At 49.8% G+C, this 20278-nt stretch overlaps 1 protein-coding gene across 1 annotated transcript in view; it reads left to right on the forward strand.

Moving 5' to 3' along the window:
* The first annotated feature begins 5282 nt into the window (after positions 1-5282).
* The window catches only part of DNAI2 (dynein axonemal intermediate chain 2), a 28997-nt gene continuing 14001 nt past the window's right edge, over positions 5283-20278 (forward strand). The window contains exons 1-6 of the mRNA XM_082705037.1: positions 5283-5399; positions 11406-11599; positions 13006-13167; positions 14197-14318; positions 17091-17233; positions 18206-18319. Of these exons, the coding sequence (XP_082561163.1) occupies positions 11417-11599; positions 13006-13167; positions 14197-14318; positions 17091-17233; positions 18206-18319 (724 nt within the window). The 5' untranslated portion in view covers positions 5283-5399; positions 11406-11416. The remainder of the gene's footprint in view (positions 5400-11405; positions 11600-13005; positions 13168-14196; positions 14319-17090; positions 17234-18205; positions 18320-20278) is intronic.

Raw genomic sequence — 20278 nt, forward strand, 5'->3', positions numbered from 1 at the left:
GTGCATGGTTGGCTTAGCACAGGAGGCAGCAAACGACCACCATCTGTGAGCCCCATCTGACCTGCTGCCTCAATAGCCAGTGAGTATAGATTCTACTTTAAAAAATAATAATAAAATATTTGCAACAGATTTTGACAGTAGAGAATACTAACTCTGAACCTCAGTAAAACCAAGTGTTGTCTCCCCTTCAAAGAATTCCATCCCTCTCATTAATAGACTTGTATGACAGAAAAATTCAACTTGATATAATATTTTTAATTTTGTTAATCAAATGTGTGGGAATGGGACGCCTGGGTGGCTCAGTGGGTTAAGCCGCTGTCTTCCGCTCAGGTCATGATCCCAGGGTCCTGGGATCGAGCCCCAGGTCGGGCTCTCTGCTCAGCAGGGAGCCTGCTTCCTCCTCTCTCTCTGCCTGCCTCTCTGCCTGCTTGTCATCTCTCTCTGTCAAATAAATAAATAAAATCTTAAAAAAAAAATGTGTGGGAATAGTTTTCTCCTTTACCATGGAAGCAGCTACAACATGTCTTTGATTTTCTTCTCCACCTGCAGCCTAAAATACTTACTAATTTTTTAATGATTTTATTTATTTATTTGACAGAGAAAGAGAAAGAACAAGCAAGAGGAGCAGCAGAGGGACAGGGAGAAGCAGGTTCCCCACTGAGCGGGCACCCCCCCCCCATATGGGGCTCCATCCCAGGACCCCGGGATCATGATCTGAGCTGAAGGCAGATGTTTAACCGACTGAGCCACCCAGGCACCCTACTATTTCTTATAGTAGTGTGTAGTTTGCTGGCCCCTGGCCTAGGACATCACCATCTCTAAATTCTGGGGCTATGGGAACATCTAAGGTAGTTGTGGCCCTTGACTTCATGGAGTTTACAAATAGACAAAGCTTCCCGGGTTCATAGATGGTGCCTCTTCTCTGTGTTCTCACATAGTGGAAGGGGCTAGGGAGTTCTGTGGGGTCTCTTTTGTAAGAGCACTAATCCCATTCATGACCGCTCCATCCTCATCACTAATCACCTCCCAAAGGCCCCACCTCTGCACACGATCAACGTTGAGCATTAGGATATCAACATATACATTTGAGGAGGGTATAAACATTCCAGCCGCAGCAGGGGTATGTGGGAGCTCTTTGTACCATCTTTAACACTTGTCTGTAAATCAAAACTAACAGTGAACAGTCTGAAAAGGAAATTTAAAAAATAATTATATTTATAATCAAATCTAAAAAAAACCTCCTTAGGAGTTAATCAAAGAAATGAAAGTCTTGTACAATGAAATCTACAGAACACTGCTGAAAGAACTGAGAGAAATAGATACATGGAAAGATACCCATGTTCATGGATTGGAAGACTTAATATCATTAAGGTGTCAGTGCTACCCAACGTGATCTACAGATTCTACACAACCCCTATTGAAAAATAACATTTTTTGCAGTATAAACAGAAAAACCAATCCCAAAATCTGTACGGAATCTCCTCGAGCCCAAAATAGGCAAAAGAATCTTGAAAAAGAAAAACACACCTGGCAGACTCACACTTCCTGTTTCAAAACTTACTACAAAGCCACAATAATTAAAAAAGAGTAATGTTGGCATGATGTCAAGACATGAGTCCGATGGAGTAAAACAGAGTCCCGAAATAAACCCTCACATGCGTGGTCAAATGATTTTCAACAATGGGGTCAGGACCATTCAATGGGGGAAAGGGCAGTCTTTTTCTTTCTTTCTTTCTTTCTTTTTTAAGATTTTATTTATTTATTTGGCAGAGAGAGCTCACAAGTAGGCAGAGAGAGAGGAAGGGAAGCAGGCTCCCTGCTGAGCAGAGAGCCCGATGCGGGGCTGGATCCCAGGGCCCCAGGATCATGATCTGAGCCGAAGGCAGAGGCTTTAACCCACTGAGCCGCCCAGGTGCCCCGAAAGGGCAGTCTTTTCAACAAATGGCACTGGAAAAACTGGACATCCACATGGAAATTATGTCGGTCCCTTACCTAACATCAAATACAAAAATTAACTTGAAATGGACAAAGACCTTAATGTAGGACCTAAAGCTATGAAACCATTAGAAGAAAGCATAGGGTAAAAGCTTCACAACATGGGATTTGGCTATAATTTCTGGAGCATGACCCCAATGGCAGACAATGAAAGAAAAAGTAGACAAGTTGGATTCACAAAAATGTTTAAATCGGCGACACCAAAAGACACTATCGACAGAGCAAAAAGACAACTCACAAAACTGGAGACAATATTTGCAAATCATGTATCTGATAAGGAATTAATATCCAGAATCGATAGAGAACTCAACCACAAAATAAAACTTGATTCAAAACTGGACCAAGGTTTTGAGTAGACATGTCTCCAAAGAAGACATATAGGTGGCCAACAAGCACAAGATGTTCACCATCACTCATCACTGGGGAAATGCAAATCAAAGCTATGGTGAATTGAAACATGGCTTCACACCCATTAAGAGAGCCACTACCCCAGGGGCACCTGGGTGGCTCAGTGGGTTAAAGCCTCTGCCTTCGGCTCAGGTCGTGATCCCAGGGTCCTGAGATCGAGCCCCACATCGGGCTCTCTGCTCGGTGGGGAGCCTGCTTCCTCCCCTCTCTTTGCCTGCCTCTCTGCCTTTGTGAGCTCTCTCTCTGCCAAATAAATAAATAAAATCTTGAAAAAAAAAAAAAGAGAGAGAGAGAGAGAGAGCCACTATCCCAAAACAGGAAAGAACAAGTGCTGGAAAGGATGTGGAGAAATCTGAACCCTTGTGCTCTGTCAGTAGGGATGTAAAATGGGGCAGCTGCTATAGAAAGCAGTATGGTGGCTCTTCAAAACATGAAAACTCAAGAAATTCTATTAAGTCAATAGAATGACCATAGAATCCAGCAATTAATTCTACTTCCCAAAAGAATCGAAAGCCAGTCTCAAAGAGATGTTTGTACATTCACGTTCCCAGCACCATTATTCACAGTCGTAAAAAGTGGCAGCAATCCTAGTGTCCATTGGTGGATGAGTGGATAAACAAAAATGTCATTGTACAGGCAATGGAATATTATTGAGTCTTAAAAAGGAAGAAAATTCTGACACAGGCTGCCCCATGGATGAACCTGGAAGACATTTTGCTAAGTGGAATAAGCCAGGCACAAAAAGATAATGTGCGATTCTCCTTATATGAGGTGCTAAGAGTAGTCAAAATCATAGAGGCAGAAAGTAGGATTATGGGCACCAGGAGCTGGGGGAGGGGAAATGAGAGTTAGGGTTTAATGGGTATAGAGTTTCAGTTATGCAAGATGGAAGAGTTCTGGAGATGGATGGTCGTGATGGCACAGCAGTGTGAGTGTACCTTGGGCCTCTGACCTGCACTCTTAAATATGGTTACAACGATCCATTTTGTGTTATGTGTATTTTACCGCAATAGAGAAAAAAATTGGAAGAAGAATTGTGGGGGGTGGACAGCAGTGCGGTGGATTGTGGACTGGCCTGGGGGTGGCCAGGGCAGGGGCTGCTCTCAGCAAAGAATCTCAGTAGCCAGTTCCCCTGGGATTGGGCAGAGATCAGAGAGACACTGAAAATTGTTTTGTTTTGTTTTTTTTAAAGATTTTTATCTATTTATTTGATAAATAAAGAGAGATCACAAGTAGGCAGAGAGGCAGGCAGAGAGAGAGGGGGAAGCAGGCTCCCCGCTGAGCAGAGAGCCCAATGCGGGGCTCGATCCCAGGACCCTGAGATCATGACCCGAGCGGAAGGCAGAGGCTTAAACCACTGAGCCACCCAGGCGCCCCTGAAAATTGTTTTTATCCCGATGCCTAGGCATACTCTTAATTATATAACCTCATGCTGCCTTCCCAGGGCCGCTGAGATGGGCCTGCCCAAGGGTGATGGCTGTTTTGCCAGAGAACAGAGCTTCCCAAGGCCCTTGCAAGCACACAGGTCTTCTGAGTGCAGGTGGGGGGTGGGGAACCTGGAGCATATCATTGCAATAAAATGAGAAAGGTAACTGGAGAATTCCTTCAACTTTTCCCATTTCCCTGTTCTTGCCTACTCACTACCCTACTTCCCCCCACCCGGGGACTCCTGTGTGTGTGCAGGGGCTTAGCCTTCCAGGGCTCGGGGCAGGGGAGGAGGATGTGTGTGTTTCCAGTCCCAACCAGCCAGTGCTCCACTGGGGAGCCGATCTGTTTCTTCTGGATGCTTTGTTTGGGTCTAATTTGCCTCTGACTGTACAGAGCCAGTTCAGTGGGGCTTGCAGATCTTCCTGCCCCCCGCCCCCATCACCACCCTCAGCGCCCACCCCAGAGAGCCCTTTACCTGGAAGCACTGGTGGGAGCAGGATCCAAGTGGGGGGCGGAGAGGTGTTGGTGGCTGTCACTTTGGGGCTTGTTAGTATGGTTGGGCTAAGTGCCATCTTGGGAATTTTGTTGCACCTGCCCAGTTAAAGGCAGATGGGTAGAAGAGAAGATGCATTTGTGAAGAAGTTGGGGAACCAGAGTGGGGGAACATTTGCTTTTTTCCTGTAATTTCACAGCCCCCAAAAACCCACAGGAAGCGCTCCAGGTGCCTTAGCCTGCCTTTTGGGACACCCCCCCACACACACACACACCAAACTGGCCTCAGCTGACCTTTTCCAATTCCTATCTCATCTTCTCCCCCACAGGGACTGTCACCTCCTGCCACCATGATGCATCCACCTCCCCAAAACGTCTTTTTCCATCGCAACCACCCCTCCCTCGCACACGCCAGGCCCTCCCCCCAGTCTGGAGTCCTCTCCCTCACTCCTTCCCCTGCAACTCATCACCATTTTTCAGGACCAGCCCCAACCCCCAGGTCCACTTTTTGGCTGACACATCCCCTGCCTACTCCAGTCCAGATCTCCAGTGCCCATCCCTGAACTTGGTTAGCCTGCTTCCCTGTGGTGGGAAGTAGGGCGCCGGCTTGTGTCTGGGTGCAGACATAATTCCCATTGAGTGAACAAGGAACCCAAAGGAAGGGGCAGTAAGACAACCTGCCAGACCACAGACAAATAATAGCAGAGCCTGGCATCACCCCCCGGGGCGCAGGATTTCGCAGCGCTGACTACAGTAATGTGCATGTTCTCAGGCTCTCGCCCAATGCATTTTTGGAGATTTGGACAAGCACCTTGGCAGAGATCCCACAAACGTTTACTACCATCGGTGTTTGCCTCACTTGGTTCATTTTCCTGCTGACTCTGGAGACCTCCACAAGATGCTGCGGGATGGGCGGTCACGTGCTCGCCCTCCGCCCCGCCCCGCGTCCCGGCCCAGTCAGGGTTGCTAGGCAACAGGTAAACTCCGCGGGGCTGAGCCGTTTGAGAAGCACTGGGGCCGGCACTGCGGTTCCGGTGTTTCCCTTGTGGCCTGGAGGCGACAGGAGAGGACCTACGGTAAGGGCGCGGGGCTGGAGAGGGGAGGAGAGTGAAACGGGGAGCCCCAAGAAGCTCCTCGTGGGGGCAGCCTTTGGGGACAGCTCCTCCCGGGAGGTGGGTGTCAAGTGTCCCCACTCCATCCCTCTGGCTGCCCTCAGCACTCTCTTGAGTCACAGGACACTGCAGGTTCTGGTCACCTAGACTCCTACACCCCGAACTCCCAGTTAGTCTGCTCCTGACTCACCAGTCTCCTGGAGGGACAGGAGGTCTCTAAAGGGTTCACAGCTGGCTGGCTGGCTAGTGCAATCTGGGCTGGAGCGGGGGGGAGGTGGGCTTTCTGATAAAGGGTGGGGGAGAGGGAATCCAACATTATTGATCACGGACTAGGTCGCAGTTCCCCTAAATGCATGGCTTTATTTACTTCCTAACCCGAGGGGGACATTCCTACGCCCACTGAGATACCATGCTCAAGGTCACACGTTTACTTTCACCTTCCGGCAACACGTTCAAAGTTTATCACAATCTCTAGAATCACAGAAGTGTGTTCTTGGCTTTCAGACCCTGTGTGCTTCCCCCGTCATATCTATGCATAGCTGTGCTTTGTTTTTCTGATCAGAAATGGAAGAGGGAGAGAGTTCTAGGGGAGAGCCCTGGGGGACAGGGCTAGTACTCAGCATGGGACAGAGGGAGTGCTGGGCTCCTTCCTGCACCGGGAGATGGGGACAGGGGTGAGGGGAAACTCCGTAGTCTGTCTTCAAGGAGACAGCGTTGTAGTGGGGAGAGCTGGTGAACCTCAAGGCAGCACGCTTCAGTCCTGGGGGCCTTCTCGCACCTCTGCCTGTCCCTATCCTCCATGTGCTTGAAGCTCAGCTCAGGTTGACCCTAGTGTGCCTTGTGTTGTCCTTGTGGGATGCCATGGTAGGGGGCGGGTTGGATTCCTAGGGAGATCTGCCTCATTTGAAGACAAGTGAGTCCCTTAGGACCCCACATTCTAGAAGGTACACAAGGACATAAGAAAGAGGGAAGGAGGGACACCTGGGTGGTTCAGTGGGTTAGAGCCTCTGCCTTCAGCTCAGGTCATGATCTCAGGGTCCTGGGATCGAGCCCCAGGTCGGGCTCTCTACTCAGTGGGGAGCCTGCTTCCTCCTCTCTCTCTGCCTGCCTCTCTACTTGTGGTCTCTGTCAAATAAATAAATAAAAATCTTTTTAAAAGAAAAAAAGAGGGAAGTGCCTCACCTGCATTCCTCTGCCAGGCCAGGTGCCAGACAGAGGCCGTCAGTCCCTGGTACAAAAACTGGGGGCTGCCCTAGGGACCACGAGGAAGAGGAAAATGCTTTCGTGTTTATGTTAGGTGGGGTCCCGCACGGAGGGAAAGCAGCCCCCCTCCTCTCTCCCTACTAAGCTCGAAAACTGCCACCCCTCTCTCAGCCCCAACACAAGCTTGGAAAGCCCACTTTCTCTTATTTTTTTTTTTTAAAGATTTTATTTATTTGACAGAGAGACAGCGATAAAGGGAACACAAGCAGAGGGAGTGGGAGAGGGAGAGACGCAAGCTTCCCACCAGGCAGGAAGCCTGATGCGGGGCTCGATCCCAGGATCCTGGGGTCACGACCTGAGTCAAAGGCAGAAACTTAACAACTGAGCCACCCAGGCACCCAAAGCCCACTTTCTCTTAAGTCAGGGAGGTTCTTTCCAGGAATCACTTTGCTCATTATCATCGCACAAGAGGAGTTTTTATCATTGGTGAAAGTTCCAATCCGACAGCCCTGGGACGTGGGAGACAGTTGTCGCTTTGATGTTCACCAGCCCTGTGTGTTCTTGTGTTTGAGACTCCCCGCGGGGTCCTGCCTATCCCTGGGTCTCTAGGTTCCCACGGGTGGGGGCCCCCTCCCCCAACGGCCCCAAACTGGCAGCAGGGCTGTCCCCGCCCCCCTCGGAAGCCCGCTTTGCAGACAGACAGCACCGCCTGGGGACGCCCAGCCACGGGCCCTTGTCCCACCAAGCGGGAGAGACCTCCTGAGACCCCCGTGCTGACCCTGCTATTCATCTTCAGGCCCCGCCAGCTTGTGAGAAAGAGCCTGCTCTGGATCCCTGAATGAGCTGTCTTCCCGTCACCGGGCCAGGCTTTAAATGTCCCTTCTGTCTGCCTCCAGATAGAAAACAATGCCTCTGTTCTCGCTCCTGGCTTGGCCTTGGGAGGCACCAAGAAGGAAAGCAAAGCTGTTTAAAATATGATCTGGGCAAAAGAGGTTATTTTTGTGCCTCTGGAGTTTCCTCCCGCTCGTAAGCCTCCTTGTGTCTCCAAAGAGCTGGCTTTTTCAGCAACCGTCTTTTCACAGAGGAAGCACCAGGCAGCCCGTGACTCTGGGGACCCCAAAGCAGCCCCGTGGCCCCTCAACGCTCGCCCATGTAGAACGAACCTGTTAGGGTCACCTCCTGCACGTCGTGTTTCTGCTCCTACACTCTGCTGTCCTAGCCGTCGCTTCTACCTCTCTTGGTACAGGAGAGTTTCCAAACCTCGAGAAAGAGCGACAAATTCTGTTCTCTGCCAGTCTGTCTCAGGTCCAGCTGTTCCCGGGCTTGGGCGGCGCTGTCTTTAAGGAACAATGTATGTGGATGCAAAGGGACCTGGAAGTTAACCCTCCCATCCTCACCCTCTCACCCCTGCCTCAGCTGCTCCAAGGCCAAGGCCACCCCAGGCACGTGCTTCTGGGCTATCCCACAGTTCTTGGCCCTGTATCCCAGGGGCCAGCAGCCAGGACCCAGTGGTCTGGTTCCCTGCAGACTGGGAGGGGAGGGGAGGCAGATGAGACATGTGTCTGATCATAATATTCAATCTGGGGGGGGGGGGATTGTGAAAAACGCAAATTGCCAGGTCCTGTCCCAGACACAGGGTCAGCGTTTGCAAGAGGGGGCCTGGGTGTCTCCATTTTGCAAAGGAACATGCCAGGTTTGAGACAGGCCAGCTGAGAGATTAAGAACCATCACTGTAAATCGGTGGTTCTCACCTTGGGCTGCACACTGGGATTACCTGGGGAGTTTGGCAAATCCTGTGGAGAGACCCCGATTTCAATCATCCGCAGTTTAACCTAGGCCTTGTGATTTTATAAAGCCTTCCAGGAGTTTCTAAACCTAGAGCCAAGGTTAAGAATCACCGCTTTAGATCCAGATGGCCCTGGGCACTGGCTCTGCCTCAGCTTAAGAACTGTGACCTTGAACAAGGCGTTTGAGGTCTCTGGGCATTGGTTTCTTCATACGCAGAATGAGAACTGTATGTGGGGGGCTCTGGGGGGCATGCAGTGAGGGAACCTGCAAACTGCTCTTCACAACACCGGGGACCCGCAGGTGTCTGTATATTCTGGATGGAAGTCTTTTATCAGACACGATTTGCAGATATTTTCTCCAAGTCTGTGGCTTGTCTTTTCATTTTCTTAATGTTACGAGTTTTTTTGTTGTTGTTCATTTGTTTTCTTGGTTTTTTGTTTTTGTTTTCTTTTTTTTTTTAAGATAGTTAACTTTTTTCTTTTAAGATTTTATTTATTTATTTGACAGAGGGACAGCGAGAGAGGGAACACAAGCAGGGGGAATGGGAGAGGGAGAGGCAGGCTTCCCACTGAGCAGGGAGCCGGGTATGGGCCTTGATCCCAGGACTGGGGGATCATGACCTGAGCGGAAGGCCATCACTAAACGCTAAACGACTGAGCCACCCAGGCACCCTTTTGTTCTGTTTCGTTTGGATTTTATTTTGTTTTTAAGAGAAAGATTGCTCATAAGTGTTTGTGAGCTGGGGGTAGGAGGGGCAGAGACAGAATTTTATGGGGTCTCCACACCCAGTGTGCAGCCCAACACAAGACTCCAGATATCATGATCTGGGCCAAAACAAGAGTCAGACGCTTAACCCACAGAGCCACCCAGGTGCTCTAATGTTATCTTTTGCGGTGCAGAGTGTTTAATTCGAATGAAGTCCAACTTACTATTGTTTTTGCTCTTATGGGCCATGCTTCTGGTGCCATAGCTAAGGAATCTGCCCTATCAGGGTCACGAAGATTTCCTTCTGTATTCGTCCCCCTTAGTTTTATAGTCTTAGTTCTTACATTAACGTCCATGATGCATTTTGCGTTAATTTGTGTGTAGGGTGTGAGGTAGGGGGCCATGGTCATTCTGACCCACATGAACGCCCAGAAGGCCCAGCACCCTTTGTTGAAGAGACCATCATTTCTCCATTGATCTGCCTTAGTACCTCTTCCAAAAATCAGTTGGTCATAAATATAAAGGTTTATTTCTGAACTCTCAATGCCATTCCATTGACGGAGTATCCATGGATGTCCAAGGATGTCATGTCCATCCTTACCACCAGTACCACGCCTTCTTGATTTTTCAGTTTTAAGTAAATGTTTGCTGAATGAGTTAGTGAGAGAATGGAAACTATAGGAACAAATACAAGGCATTAAGTCTGGCATTCACAAAACCTATGAATTCCTAGAAAAGTCTATGTAATTAGATTTCCTTTTTTTTTTTTTAAGATTTTTTTGGAGATTTTTATTTATTTATTTGACAGAGAGAGAAACAGCACAAGCAGGGGGAGGAGGAGAGGGAGAAGCAGGCTCTCCGCTGAGCAGGGAGCCCGATGCTCGATCCCAGGACCCTGAGATCTTGACCTGAGCCAAAGGCAGATGCCCAAATGACTGAGCCACCCAGACACCCCTAGATTTCTTTTTTTTTTTTTTAATAGACTCAAGTTGGGTGCCCCAGAGGGCATTCTTGGGCAAAAACTCCAGCACAACATTGCTTGGTAAAATGAGGCACTCTATCATCTCTATTGCATTTTTCATCTGTTTCCTAAGTTTGGGCATTTGTCTGTGGGTTTTACTTAAAGCAGGACCCATGTCCTCCAAGTATGTTCCCACCAGGTCCCCTTCCAGTTCAAAGGTAGCAACATCTGTTCACAGGCAAGAACCTAAACTCTGGGTCACCAAAGACCTTTGGTTGTAAATTCAAGCACGGCAAGGCTCCTGTCCAGACGTCCTCCCCACAGCTCCCACCCACTCATCCAAGGGTTCTGGGCAGGCCCATGAGCCTCACGGACCCACCATCTGAGTCCTGGGGAATTTGCCATCAAAGACCCACTTTCTGAGAGTTAGGAATATCCAGCAAAGGGCGACTCTGCTCACCTCCATAGTACAGTCTTATAGACAGACCTCATCAGCTGGCCAGCCATGGAAGTCACCAAGCTCTCAGACCCCACAGAGTGTCCTGGTGTAACAGGGGTCAGTGAAGAGAAGAGCCATCTGTGGGAACTGCTCACTGCATTTCTACAACTCCCAGTTAGCCTTTGTGAGGAAACTTTTCTGTGTGTCTGATCCTTGCGTTCCCGTGGCCAAGCAGCCTGAGAGCCGTCAGGTGTGGGAGGGACTGAGTGGCCCAGCCACAGTCAAGCAGCTGGGAAGAGTAGCAGGACCGGAACTTAAAGTCAGTGTCCAGTCCAGCTTAGAACTCTAGGAAGGCAGTTGTGGACAATCAGGTGGTTGGGTGGGCATTTCCAGAGAGGCCTGGGGCTCTCAGATTCGTAGGCTGTATAGACATGTCCAACATGTGGCAAGGAATTTAGTCCAACATGATCGCCTTAATATTTCTTCCTGCCTCCCAATAACTGTATTAGTTCAGTAAACAGTACTGTTGGGTAAGTAAGGGCTGTGGAGTCAGGCAGAGCGGCTGGACCCCTTATGAGCCATATGGTCCCAGGCAGGACACTCAGTGTCTCTAAGTATGAGATTCCGCCAAGTCAGATGGTGATGCTATTGTCCACCTCAGGGCAAATGCAAGAACAGAACCAGATATAAAGTACGTAGTCATTACTCGATAGATGGGTTTTTTTTTTAAATGCGGATGTGGCTCCTCAACAAATCCCCTAGGACCCCTCCTCTCAATCAGACTGAGAATCTGGAACTAACCCTGGTGAGGGGAAGCAGCCAGGTGGGGCCCCTTACCGCACACCACCCTCTGCCCCCCACCCCCACCCCACAGCCGCCGGGACCATGGAGATCGTGTACGTGTACGTCAAGAAGCGAAGCGAGTTCGGGAAGCAATGCAACTTCTCCGACCGCCAGGCCGAGCTGAACATCGACATCCCACCCAACCCCGAGCTGGCCGAACAGTTTGTGGAGCGGAACCCGGTGGACGTGGGCGTCCAGTGCTCCACCAGCATGTCAGAGCATGAGGTGGGACCCAGCCCCAGGGCCTCGGCCGGTGGAAGTGTGGCCGGCCAGGGTGGGATGGCGTGGCTCCATCCCGGTGACTAGGAGCCAGTGAGAGTGGCCCAGGGAGGGTGCTGGAAGGGTGAGGACAGAAGGACATCGTGACCCACCACGGTGTCCGGGGCAGGAAAAGACCCCGCACCAGCCCTTCCCCAGGCCAGGCGAATGTGACTCAGGATGCTGTCTCTCCTGTGGGCTCTGGCCTCACCCCTGGGACCCTTGCTAGAGTCGTCTGGGGCATGTGGCACACCTGGGAGAGGTCAACCTAGGGAGTGGGGATTTGGATCTCCAGGCACGTGCTCCGCTTATGAACGGGAAAGGGTGCTATGGAAAGTTCTAGTCAGAAGGGCCCCCATGATAGGAGAGTGGAGGGCCATGGTGCAGTTCGAGCTCCCTGCCTGTCTAAAGGGGAGGGTGAGACACCTCGATTGTGTTAGGCGCTGCTGAGAGAAAACGAGTTTGAGGGAGAGAAGCCACTTGGTCATGTCCCAGATCAACCCAGGGAATATCACATTTGATTTGGCCAAACACAATTCATGAGCAGCTCCAGTTCCTCCCGGCCCAAACGCACTGAGTTCCTTGCTCTCCCGGGGCTCACTGCTATCATGGGGACCGGGGGCATTGTCCTCGGAGTAGCCAAATAGACAGGATGGCCTTCGGGTCTCCACCCCCATGAAGACTAGTTGCTTTTGTGAGCCCTGGCCTAGAAAGGAAAGAAGGAGAGTGGCTGCTTCCCAGGTTTGGGGTCTCTATTTGGGTTGATGAGAAAGTTCTGGAACTAGATGCCAGTGATGGTGGCACAACATTGGGAAGTTCCTTAATGCCACAGAACTGTACATTTTTAAACGGCTAAAGTGATAAATTTTATATGTATTTAACCACAATTTTAAATGGGGGTGGGGACAGAAAGGAGGCAAAGTGGCAAGTTTAAGGGGTAAACTATGACTGTCCCTATGGTCCTCCCCGCCACAGAGAACATGCAGAGCAATCCCTCCCTCTCCATCATTTCCATCTTTTGGTGCCTGTGACATAGTACAAGGTAAGGTGCAGCAGGCTCACTCACTTCTTTTTCTCTGGGATCTCACAGAACAAATGGTGGGCCCCTCTGGTCCGTTAGGGTTTAGATCAAGTCAGAACTGGATTACCCATGGCAGCGGCATCGCAAAGCTGCTAGCTCTGTAGGGCAGCACTTCCGTCGCCACCTGTGACCATCTGAGGACCAGAAAGTTCCTTGCTGGAACCAGACCATATTGCGGCTTTGGCCAGGGGATCGTCTCCAGGGGACGGGGGGCCTGGGATGCTGGTTGGCGGTCATGGCCTCATGTTAACACCTGGGGCAAGCATGATCTCACCCGTGCCTCTCTGTTCAGGCCAACACGGAGCGGTTTGAGATGGAGACCCGGGGGATTAACCACGTGGAGGGGGGCTGGCCCAAGGATGTGAACCCCCTGGAGCTGGAGCAGACGATCCGGTTCCGGAAGAAGGTGGAGAAGGATGAGAACTACATCAACGCCATCATGCAGCTGGGTTCGGTGAGGCTTCCTGCAGCTCCAGCCACCACCCCGGCTGGGCGTGCCTGGCGCTGTGCTCAGCTCCTGTGGTTACTCAGGGCAAGAGCACTGACTACCTTCAAGAACCTTCTATCTGGGATCATGCAGACCCATCCACAACAGCAAACCAAAGGGGAAGGCGGGAGGGTGCGAGGGCTGGACAGGCTGTAGGAGGAGTGACAAGAGCTCCCCTTGAGCAAAAAGGACCCCAAAGAACCCCACCCAGCGGCCACCTGCCAATAGGGATCATTCATTCACTCAGCACATGTGGACTGAGCTTCTAGCCTCTGCCAGGCCAGCAGAGATGGCAAGAATGAACTGCAAAAAAAAAAAAAAAAAAAAAAAAAAAAAAAAATCGCAAAAAATTTCCATACATCTTGCCCCCAAAGAGTTTATAATCCCCTAGAGGTCAATGACAAATACAGAGATAGTGTCCTGTAAGGTAGAGGACATGCTGTAAGATGAGGAATGACTTGCTATTTTGCTCCGTAAGGCAGGAGATTCAACTTCCTGCTGAAGGGATCAGGGAAGGCTTCCTGAAAGAGGTAGCCCTTGAGCTCGGCTTTTCCTTGCTGGGCATCTGGGAAAATGGTGAGGGCCTTCTGGGTTGCAGAGCCAGAACACGGGTGTTGTCTATGAAGCGATTACTAATTCTGTTTGCCTGGAGCAGTGTTTCTTCACTTTTTTTTTTTTCATTGTTGTCCCCAATGAGCCTTTTTAGACATTTTTTTCCTAATTGCCTCCCCCTGAAGTTTTAATACTATACGTACATTGTTTATGTACTCTATGTATATCTGTGCGTTCAACATAGAAAGTAATATTATTTTACCCCCCAAAACCAATTTTCACCCCCTTGGAGGTGATGGTGGCCCCATGGAGAAGGTATGGATGGGCAGGAAGAATAGAAAAAACCACTGGGTATGTCTTGTCCCTCCCAGACTCCATTCCAGTCCTGGTTAGGCTTCAGGGACCTCCCTTTCCTGCTAAGAACTCCCGACATGTCCTCCTCAGATCATGGAGCACTGCATCAAGCAGAATAATGCCATTGACATCTACCAGGAGTATTTTGATGACGAGGATGAAATGGAGGTGACAGAGGAGGCCCCTTCAGCTAAAACCATCAATGTTTTCAGGTACCTCTCCAGCTAGGCAGATGTCTGGCTGATCTCTGTCACCCCTACAGGTGGGTGTTTCCAAAGGTCACTCCTTGCCGATCACTCCATGCTGTGGGTACAATGCCATCTGTGCTCCGATCTTGGTAAGAAGCAGAGCCATAGAACACACAGCAGCTGACAGGTCCTTACCTTGGGGGTAAGGTCTGGTTGATGGAAAAGGAAGACAGACTCAAGGGAAAGACTAAGGGAATTTGCAAAGCTGAGTGCAAGTCTAGTTGACTCAGGCAGGGCCGAATGAGCTCAAAGTACAGGACATTCGTGATGCAGCAGCACTGTGAGCAAACAGGACCCTCATTCCACACTCATGGGAGTGCACCTGGTAATAACCCCCAAGGATAGCAGTTTGACAACAGGACTTTGTCCTATAGATACGTGTGTGTGGAATCACTGTGTGTGTGGACATTCACTGAAGCGGGGCATGGGCTATAGCCAAAGACCAGAACCAAACTAAATCCATCGGTAGCAGACTACTTCTAGCAATTCTGGTAGACCTACACAGTGGAATACCATGCAGCCATCAGAATGAAGGAGGCAGCCCCTTCCATGACAAGATTTACTTTGTGAAGCCAAACCAGAGAAAACAAGGTACAGAACAATATGTAGGGTAGCACTATTTTTTGTTAAAAAAAAAAAAATACACACACACTCCTGCGATTTTGGAAGTGGCCAGCCTCCAATGCCAATTCTGAGGGATTCATTGTGCAACCGGGACCCTCTGAAGGTCCTGGGAATTACTAGACTCTGTCCCAGCTCAACTAGGAAGGACACTTTTGTGATCCAGGACAGAGTCGTGATGTGTGAAGTGGACCAAGGGCTGCGAGGAGAGGGTCCAGGGCGGGGCGGGGGCTGTCCCAGCTTCCTGGGGTCTGACCTTCCATAGGGACACCTTAGCAGGATGATGGGTTAGACATCATCCCATCCCAACCTCTACATTTGCCAGATGAGGGGACGGACCCCAGGGAGGGGATGGTGCCCAGGACGCACGTGGGTGGGTGACCCAACCAAGGATGGGGCTCTGGTCTTCTGGATCCCAGCCTGCACTCCTCTCACTCTAACAGTGCTCCTAGGGAGGAGGAAAGTGGAGGAATCAGGGAGTGAAAAAGTCACTTGGCTTTCCATGTTCCTTTGTTCCTTCTGATTTCTTCAAGGACAAAGTCTCAGTTGGGACCTTTTCTACTTCTTACTCATTCTGCTTCCTGCCCCCCCTTTTTTTAATTAAGATTTTATTTTTCAGAGCAGTTTCAGGTCCACAGCAAAACTGATTAGAAAGCACAGAGAGTTCCCACATGCCCCCTCCTCCCTGCACCCCCACAGCCTCCCTGCCATCAACACCCCGGCCCAGAGTGGGGCCTTTGTCACCATCATGAACCACTGTTCTGATACATCACCATAACCTGGGAGGCTTACAAATAATAGAAGCTACTTTCTCACAGTTCTGAGGCCGGAAATCCCAGATCAGGGTGGACAGGCTCTGCGCCAGGTGAAGACCCACTTCCTGGTTCACAGGCGGCCATGTTCTCACTGAGAACTCACATGGCGGAAGGGGTGAGGGAGCTCTCCGGACTCCCTATATCAGGGTCTAATCCCATTCTGAATGGCTCAGGACTGAATTACCTCCCACAGCCACCCCCCAATACCATCACACTGGAGAGGTTTCAGCCTATGAATCTGGGGGGCACAACAGTCAGCCTGTAATACCCCCAAATCCACCATTTGCCTTAGGGTTCACTCCTTGTGCTGTACCCTCCATAGGTCTTGACAAATGTATCATAGAGAATGGTTTTACTGCCCTCAAATCCCTGTGTTCCACCTACCCATCCCTCCCTACCCCCAAAACTTTGGCCAACGCTTGACCTCTTTACTGTCTCTATGTGTTCCAGAATGTTACATAGCTGGAATCATACAGTTTTGTGGCCTTTCACAGACTGCTTTCCTTCGCTTAGTGATGTGCATTGCATTTCCACCCTGTCTTTCCATGGCTCAATAGCTCATTTCTTTTTCATGCTGATTAATATTCCCTTGTCTGGATAGACCCTGGCTTATTTATCCATTCACCTGCTGAAGGATGTCTTGGGTGGACATCCTTCAAGCTTCAACTTGGTTCGTTCCAAGTCAGGGCGATTATGAGCAAAGCTGCTGAAAACATTCATGTGCAATGTTTTGTGTGGACAAAACTTTGCAGCTCTTTTGGGCATACACCAAGGATTGCTGGATTCTGCTTCCCTTTTTATTTCAATAGTGATGGGAAACCAGAGCCATATCAGAAGCAGGAAACTCCCTTCATTTCAGGATCCTTGATCAGGCTCAAAACTTCCAGCAAATGAAAATATCAGACTAGAATTTAGTATTTTTTATTTCCATGGGTTTAGTATTTATAATTGCCTTCTGTTTATGGCTGGCAAGGGTGGGTTTTTGATTAAGAGAGTCCTCTAAACTTTGTTCTTAAAATAAATTTCTCTGTGGAGCGTCTGGGTGGCTCAGTGGTTGAACATCTGACTCTTGTTTTGGCTCAGGTCAAGATCTTGGGGTTGTGAGATCAAGCCCCATGTTGGGCTTGGCACTGGGCATGGACCCTGCTTGGGATTCTCTCCCTCTCTCCTGTCCCCTGCTCTCATGCTCTCTCTTTCCAAAAAAAAAAAAAATTTTTTTTCATAAAGAAGTAATTAAGTAAGAGGTAAAGAGGTGTGGGAAGGCTTCAACCTCCATTCTTCCTCTTCCTCTCCTGTAAAGGGACCCCCAAGAGATCAAGCGGTCAGCCACACACCTCTCCTGGCACCCCGATGGCAACAAGAAGTTGGCAGTGGCATATTCTTGCTTGAATTTTCAGCGGGCGCCTGAGGGCATGAGCCACGAATCATACATCTGGGACCTGGGTGAGAAGCGGAGGAGTCCAGGTGGCCAGGAAAGCTGGTGGAGGTGGGGGCAGGGGAGAGGTCAGAAAAGCACAGGAGTGGAAGATAGAAACTGCAGACCAGGGACTCTCACAGGGCTGGTCCCTCATAGGAAGGGAACAAGGACCCCAGGAAGCTACCTAATCCCTTCCCTGTCTGGGTTCAGACGCAGCCAAACCAGAGCCATAGCAGAAACAGGAAACTCCCTTCATTTCCAGATCCTTGATCAGGGCATTCAAGACCAGACCCCAGCAAAGCCCAATTCAGACAGACTCCCCTCTGTGCCACCTTTCCTGGCATCTGTCCTTCACCTATGGCCAGGAGGAACAGTGTGTCCACTTGGAAGCACAGATCCGTTGTCTCTCTCTAAGAGCGTGAGCTTGGCTGGGAGCCGGTGTTGGGGGGCTATGCATGGTCAGACGTCCTTTCACTGTCACCAGTGTGAAAATAAACGTTAGCCGCTATGAGTACGTGTAGGCGTCAAGCTCAGAACCGAGCACACAACACTCTTGGAACAACCCAACAAAGGCTTACAGTCACCCTGAGGGCTGGACTCCACCATTAATCCCCTTATACAGACAAAGAAACTGGTTTGGAGAAGTCAAGGAGAATTGTTTTTATGTAAAAACCTTGTGGTCAAACCTGGTTTCCTACCAAACCCACAAAATGGACACACACACACACACACACACACACACACACACACACACACCACACACTACTGATTACCAAAGAGAAAACCACCAGAAGAGCCCTTAGGGTCAAGAGTTCCAGATTCTGGTCACCGGGGCCTAGAGGTTGCAACCTGGAGGAAGACGGGGACGGGGGCGTGGGGTTTCCAGGCTGTCCCTCGCCACCTCTCACTTCTAGAAGGGTTAAACTCTTTGACCCTGTCCTTCGTTTTCTAGACCATGGTCCCCGAATGGGACCATTTCTTGTGTGTTTGTTTTATAGAAAACCCCAACAGGCCTGAAATTGTCCTGAAGCCATCTTCTCCTCTTGTCACCTTGGAGTACAACCCCAAAGATTCCCACGTGCTTCTGGGAGGCTGCTACAACGGGCAGCTTGGTAAGGAGGGGCTCAGCCCCCGCCGCTGTCCACCAGGGCCCACACGCCTGCTGAACCTCCCTCGGGGCGCAAAGGGAGGTGGGGACTTCCCACAGCGGATGGGCTCCAGACATCCGGGCGAGTTGGGGGTTGCTGATAGCTCAGCTGGGTCTCCCGTTGTAATAGTTTTACGACTATTAAAACTCCGATTTTAATTACGATTATTCAAAACTCCAAAAGGAGGTCTGAAACCAATTCAGAATAAAAAGTTTTAAGAAAATTATAGGTCAAGTATAAAGACAAGGAGCATTCACCACCCACCTGCCCCAGCTGGGATAGAGTAGCTAGGGGGCAGAGGGATAATGAGACCTGTGAGGAGCTCCATCTCAGGAAAGGCAGGCAGAGACACCTGTATGGGATTGGGTGTGAGTGATTCCCACCATGCACAATGAGTGGTGACACGTTCCCTCCTCCTTTGATGATCAGGAACATCTGGTACGAATTCTTTAAATGTTCAGTAGAATTCACCAATGAGGGCATCTGGTCCTTCCTTAGGGGAAGTTAAAAATTGCTAATGAAGAGGTGCCCGGGTGGCTTAGTGAGTTAAAACCTCTGCCTTCGGGGCACTGGGGTGGCTCAGTGGGTTAAAGCCTCTGCCTTCGGCTCCGGTCATGATCCCAGGGTCCTGGGATAGAGCCCCACATTGGGCTCTCTGCTCAGCAGGGAGCCTGCTTCCACCTCTCTCTCTCTCTCTGCCTGCCTCTCAGCCTACTTGTGATCTCTATCTGTCAAATAAATAAATAAAATATTTAAAAAACAAAACAAAACAAAACAAAAAACCCTCTGCCTTCGGCTCAGGTCATGATCCCAGGGTCCTGGGATCCAGCCTCGCATCAGGCTCTCTGCTCAGCAGGGAGCCTGCTTCCTCCTCTCTCTCTCTCTGTGCCTGCCTCTCCACCTACTTGTGATCTCTGTCAAATAAATAAATAAAATTAAAAAAAACCTTTTCATTGCTAATGCAATCTCTTTCTTAATTAATTCATTCATTGATGGTTGGATTAGAGAGTACAAGCTGGGGTAGGGGCAGAGCGAGAGGGAGAGAGAATCCCAAGCAGACTCTGCACTGAGCGTGGAACCTGATGCGGGGCCTCATCTCACATCCCTGAGATCATGGCCTGAGGCGAAATCAAGAGTCAGAGGCTCGGCTGACTGAGCCACCCACGCGCCCCTCTGATGCATCCTCTTCATTTGTTCTGGATTGCTCCACACTTTCTAGGTCTTCTCGAATCAGTTTTGGTAGATCCGTTCCTCTTTCTTTCTGTTTCTCAGATGGGTCATCGCAAACGACCTCCCTCCAGCTCGGGGGGCGGGGGGTCTTCTGCCAGCTCACGTATGTTGCTGAGCCCCTCCGCTGAATTGTCATTTCAGTGAACATATTTTTCAACTCCACAGAATTTCTATTTTGTTCTTCCTTTTAAAAAGAATTCCTATCTGTTGGCGTGCCTGGGTGGCTCAGTCAGTTAAGCGTCTGACTCTTGATTCCAATTCAGGTCATGATCTCAGGGTCATGGGATTGGGCCCCACTTCAGGCTCCTGCTGAGTGTGAGTTATGCTTGAGATTCTCTCTCTCCCGGTCCCCCGACCCCTCTCCTGCTCATGCTCTCGCCCTATCACCACCACCACCACCACCACCACCACCACCACCACCACCATCATCATCATCTTTATCTCCTTATTGATATTTTATCTTGAGCGAGATATCATTCCCATACTTTAATTCTTTAGATACAATTTCCTGTAGTTCTTTGAACATCCTTAAAATCAATGATGTAAAGTCTTTGTCCAATAAGTCCAACAGTGGTCTTCCTTGGGCTCAGTCTCTATTTATTGCCTTTCCCCCTGTGTATAGGCCACATTTTCTCATTTCTTTGTATATCTTGTAATTTTTTTTGCTGGAAATTACTCTCTTTACAGGATATA

The sequence above is a fragment of the Mustela nivalis genome (genome assembly GCF_964662115.1).
Source record: "Mustela nivalis genome assembly, chromosome: 17".
NCBI lineage: Eukaryota > Metazoa > Chordata > Mammalia > Carnivora > Mustelidae > Mustela > Mustela nivalis.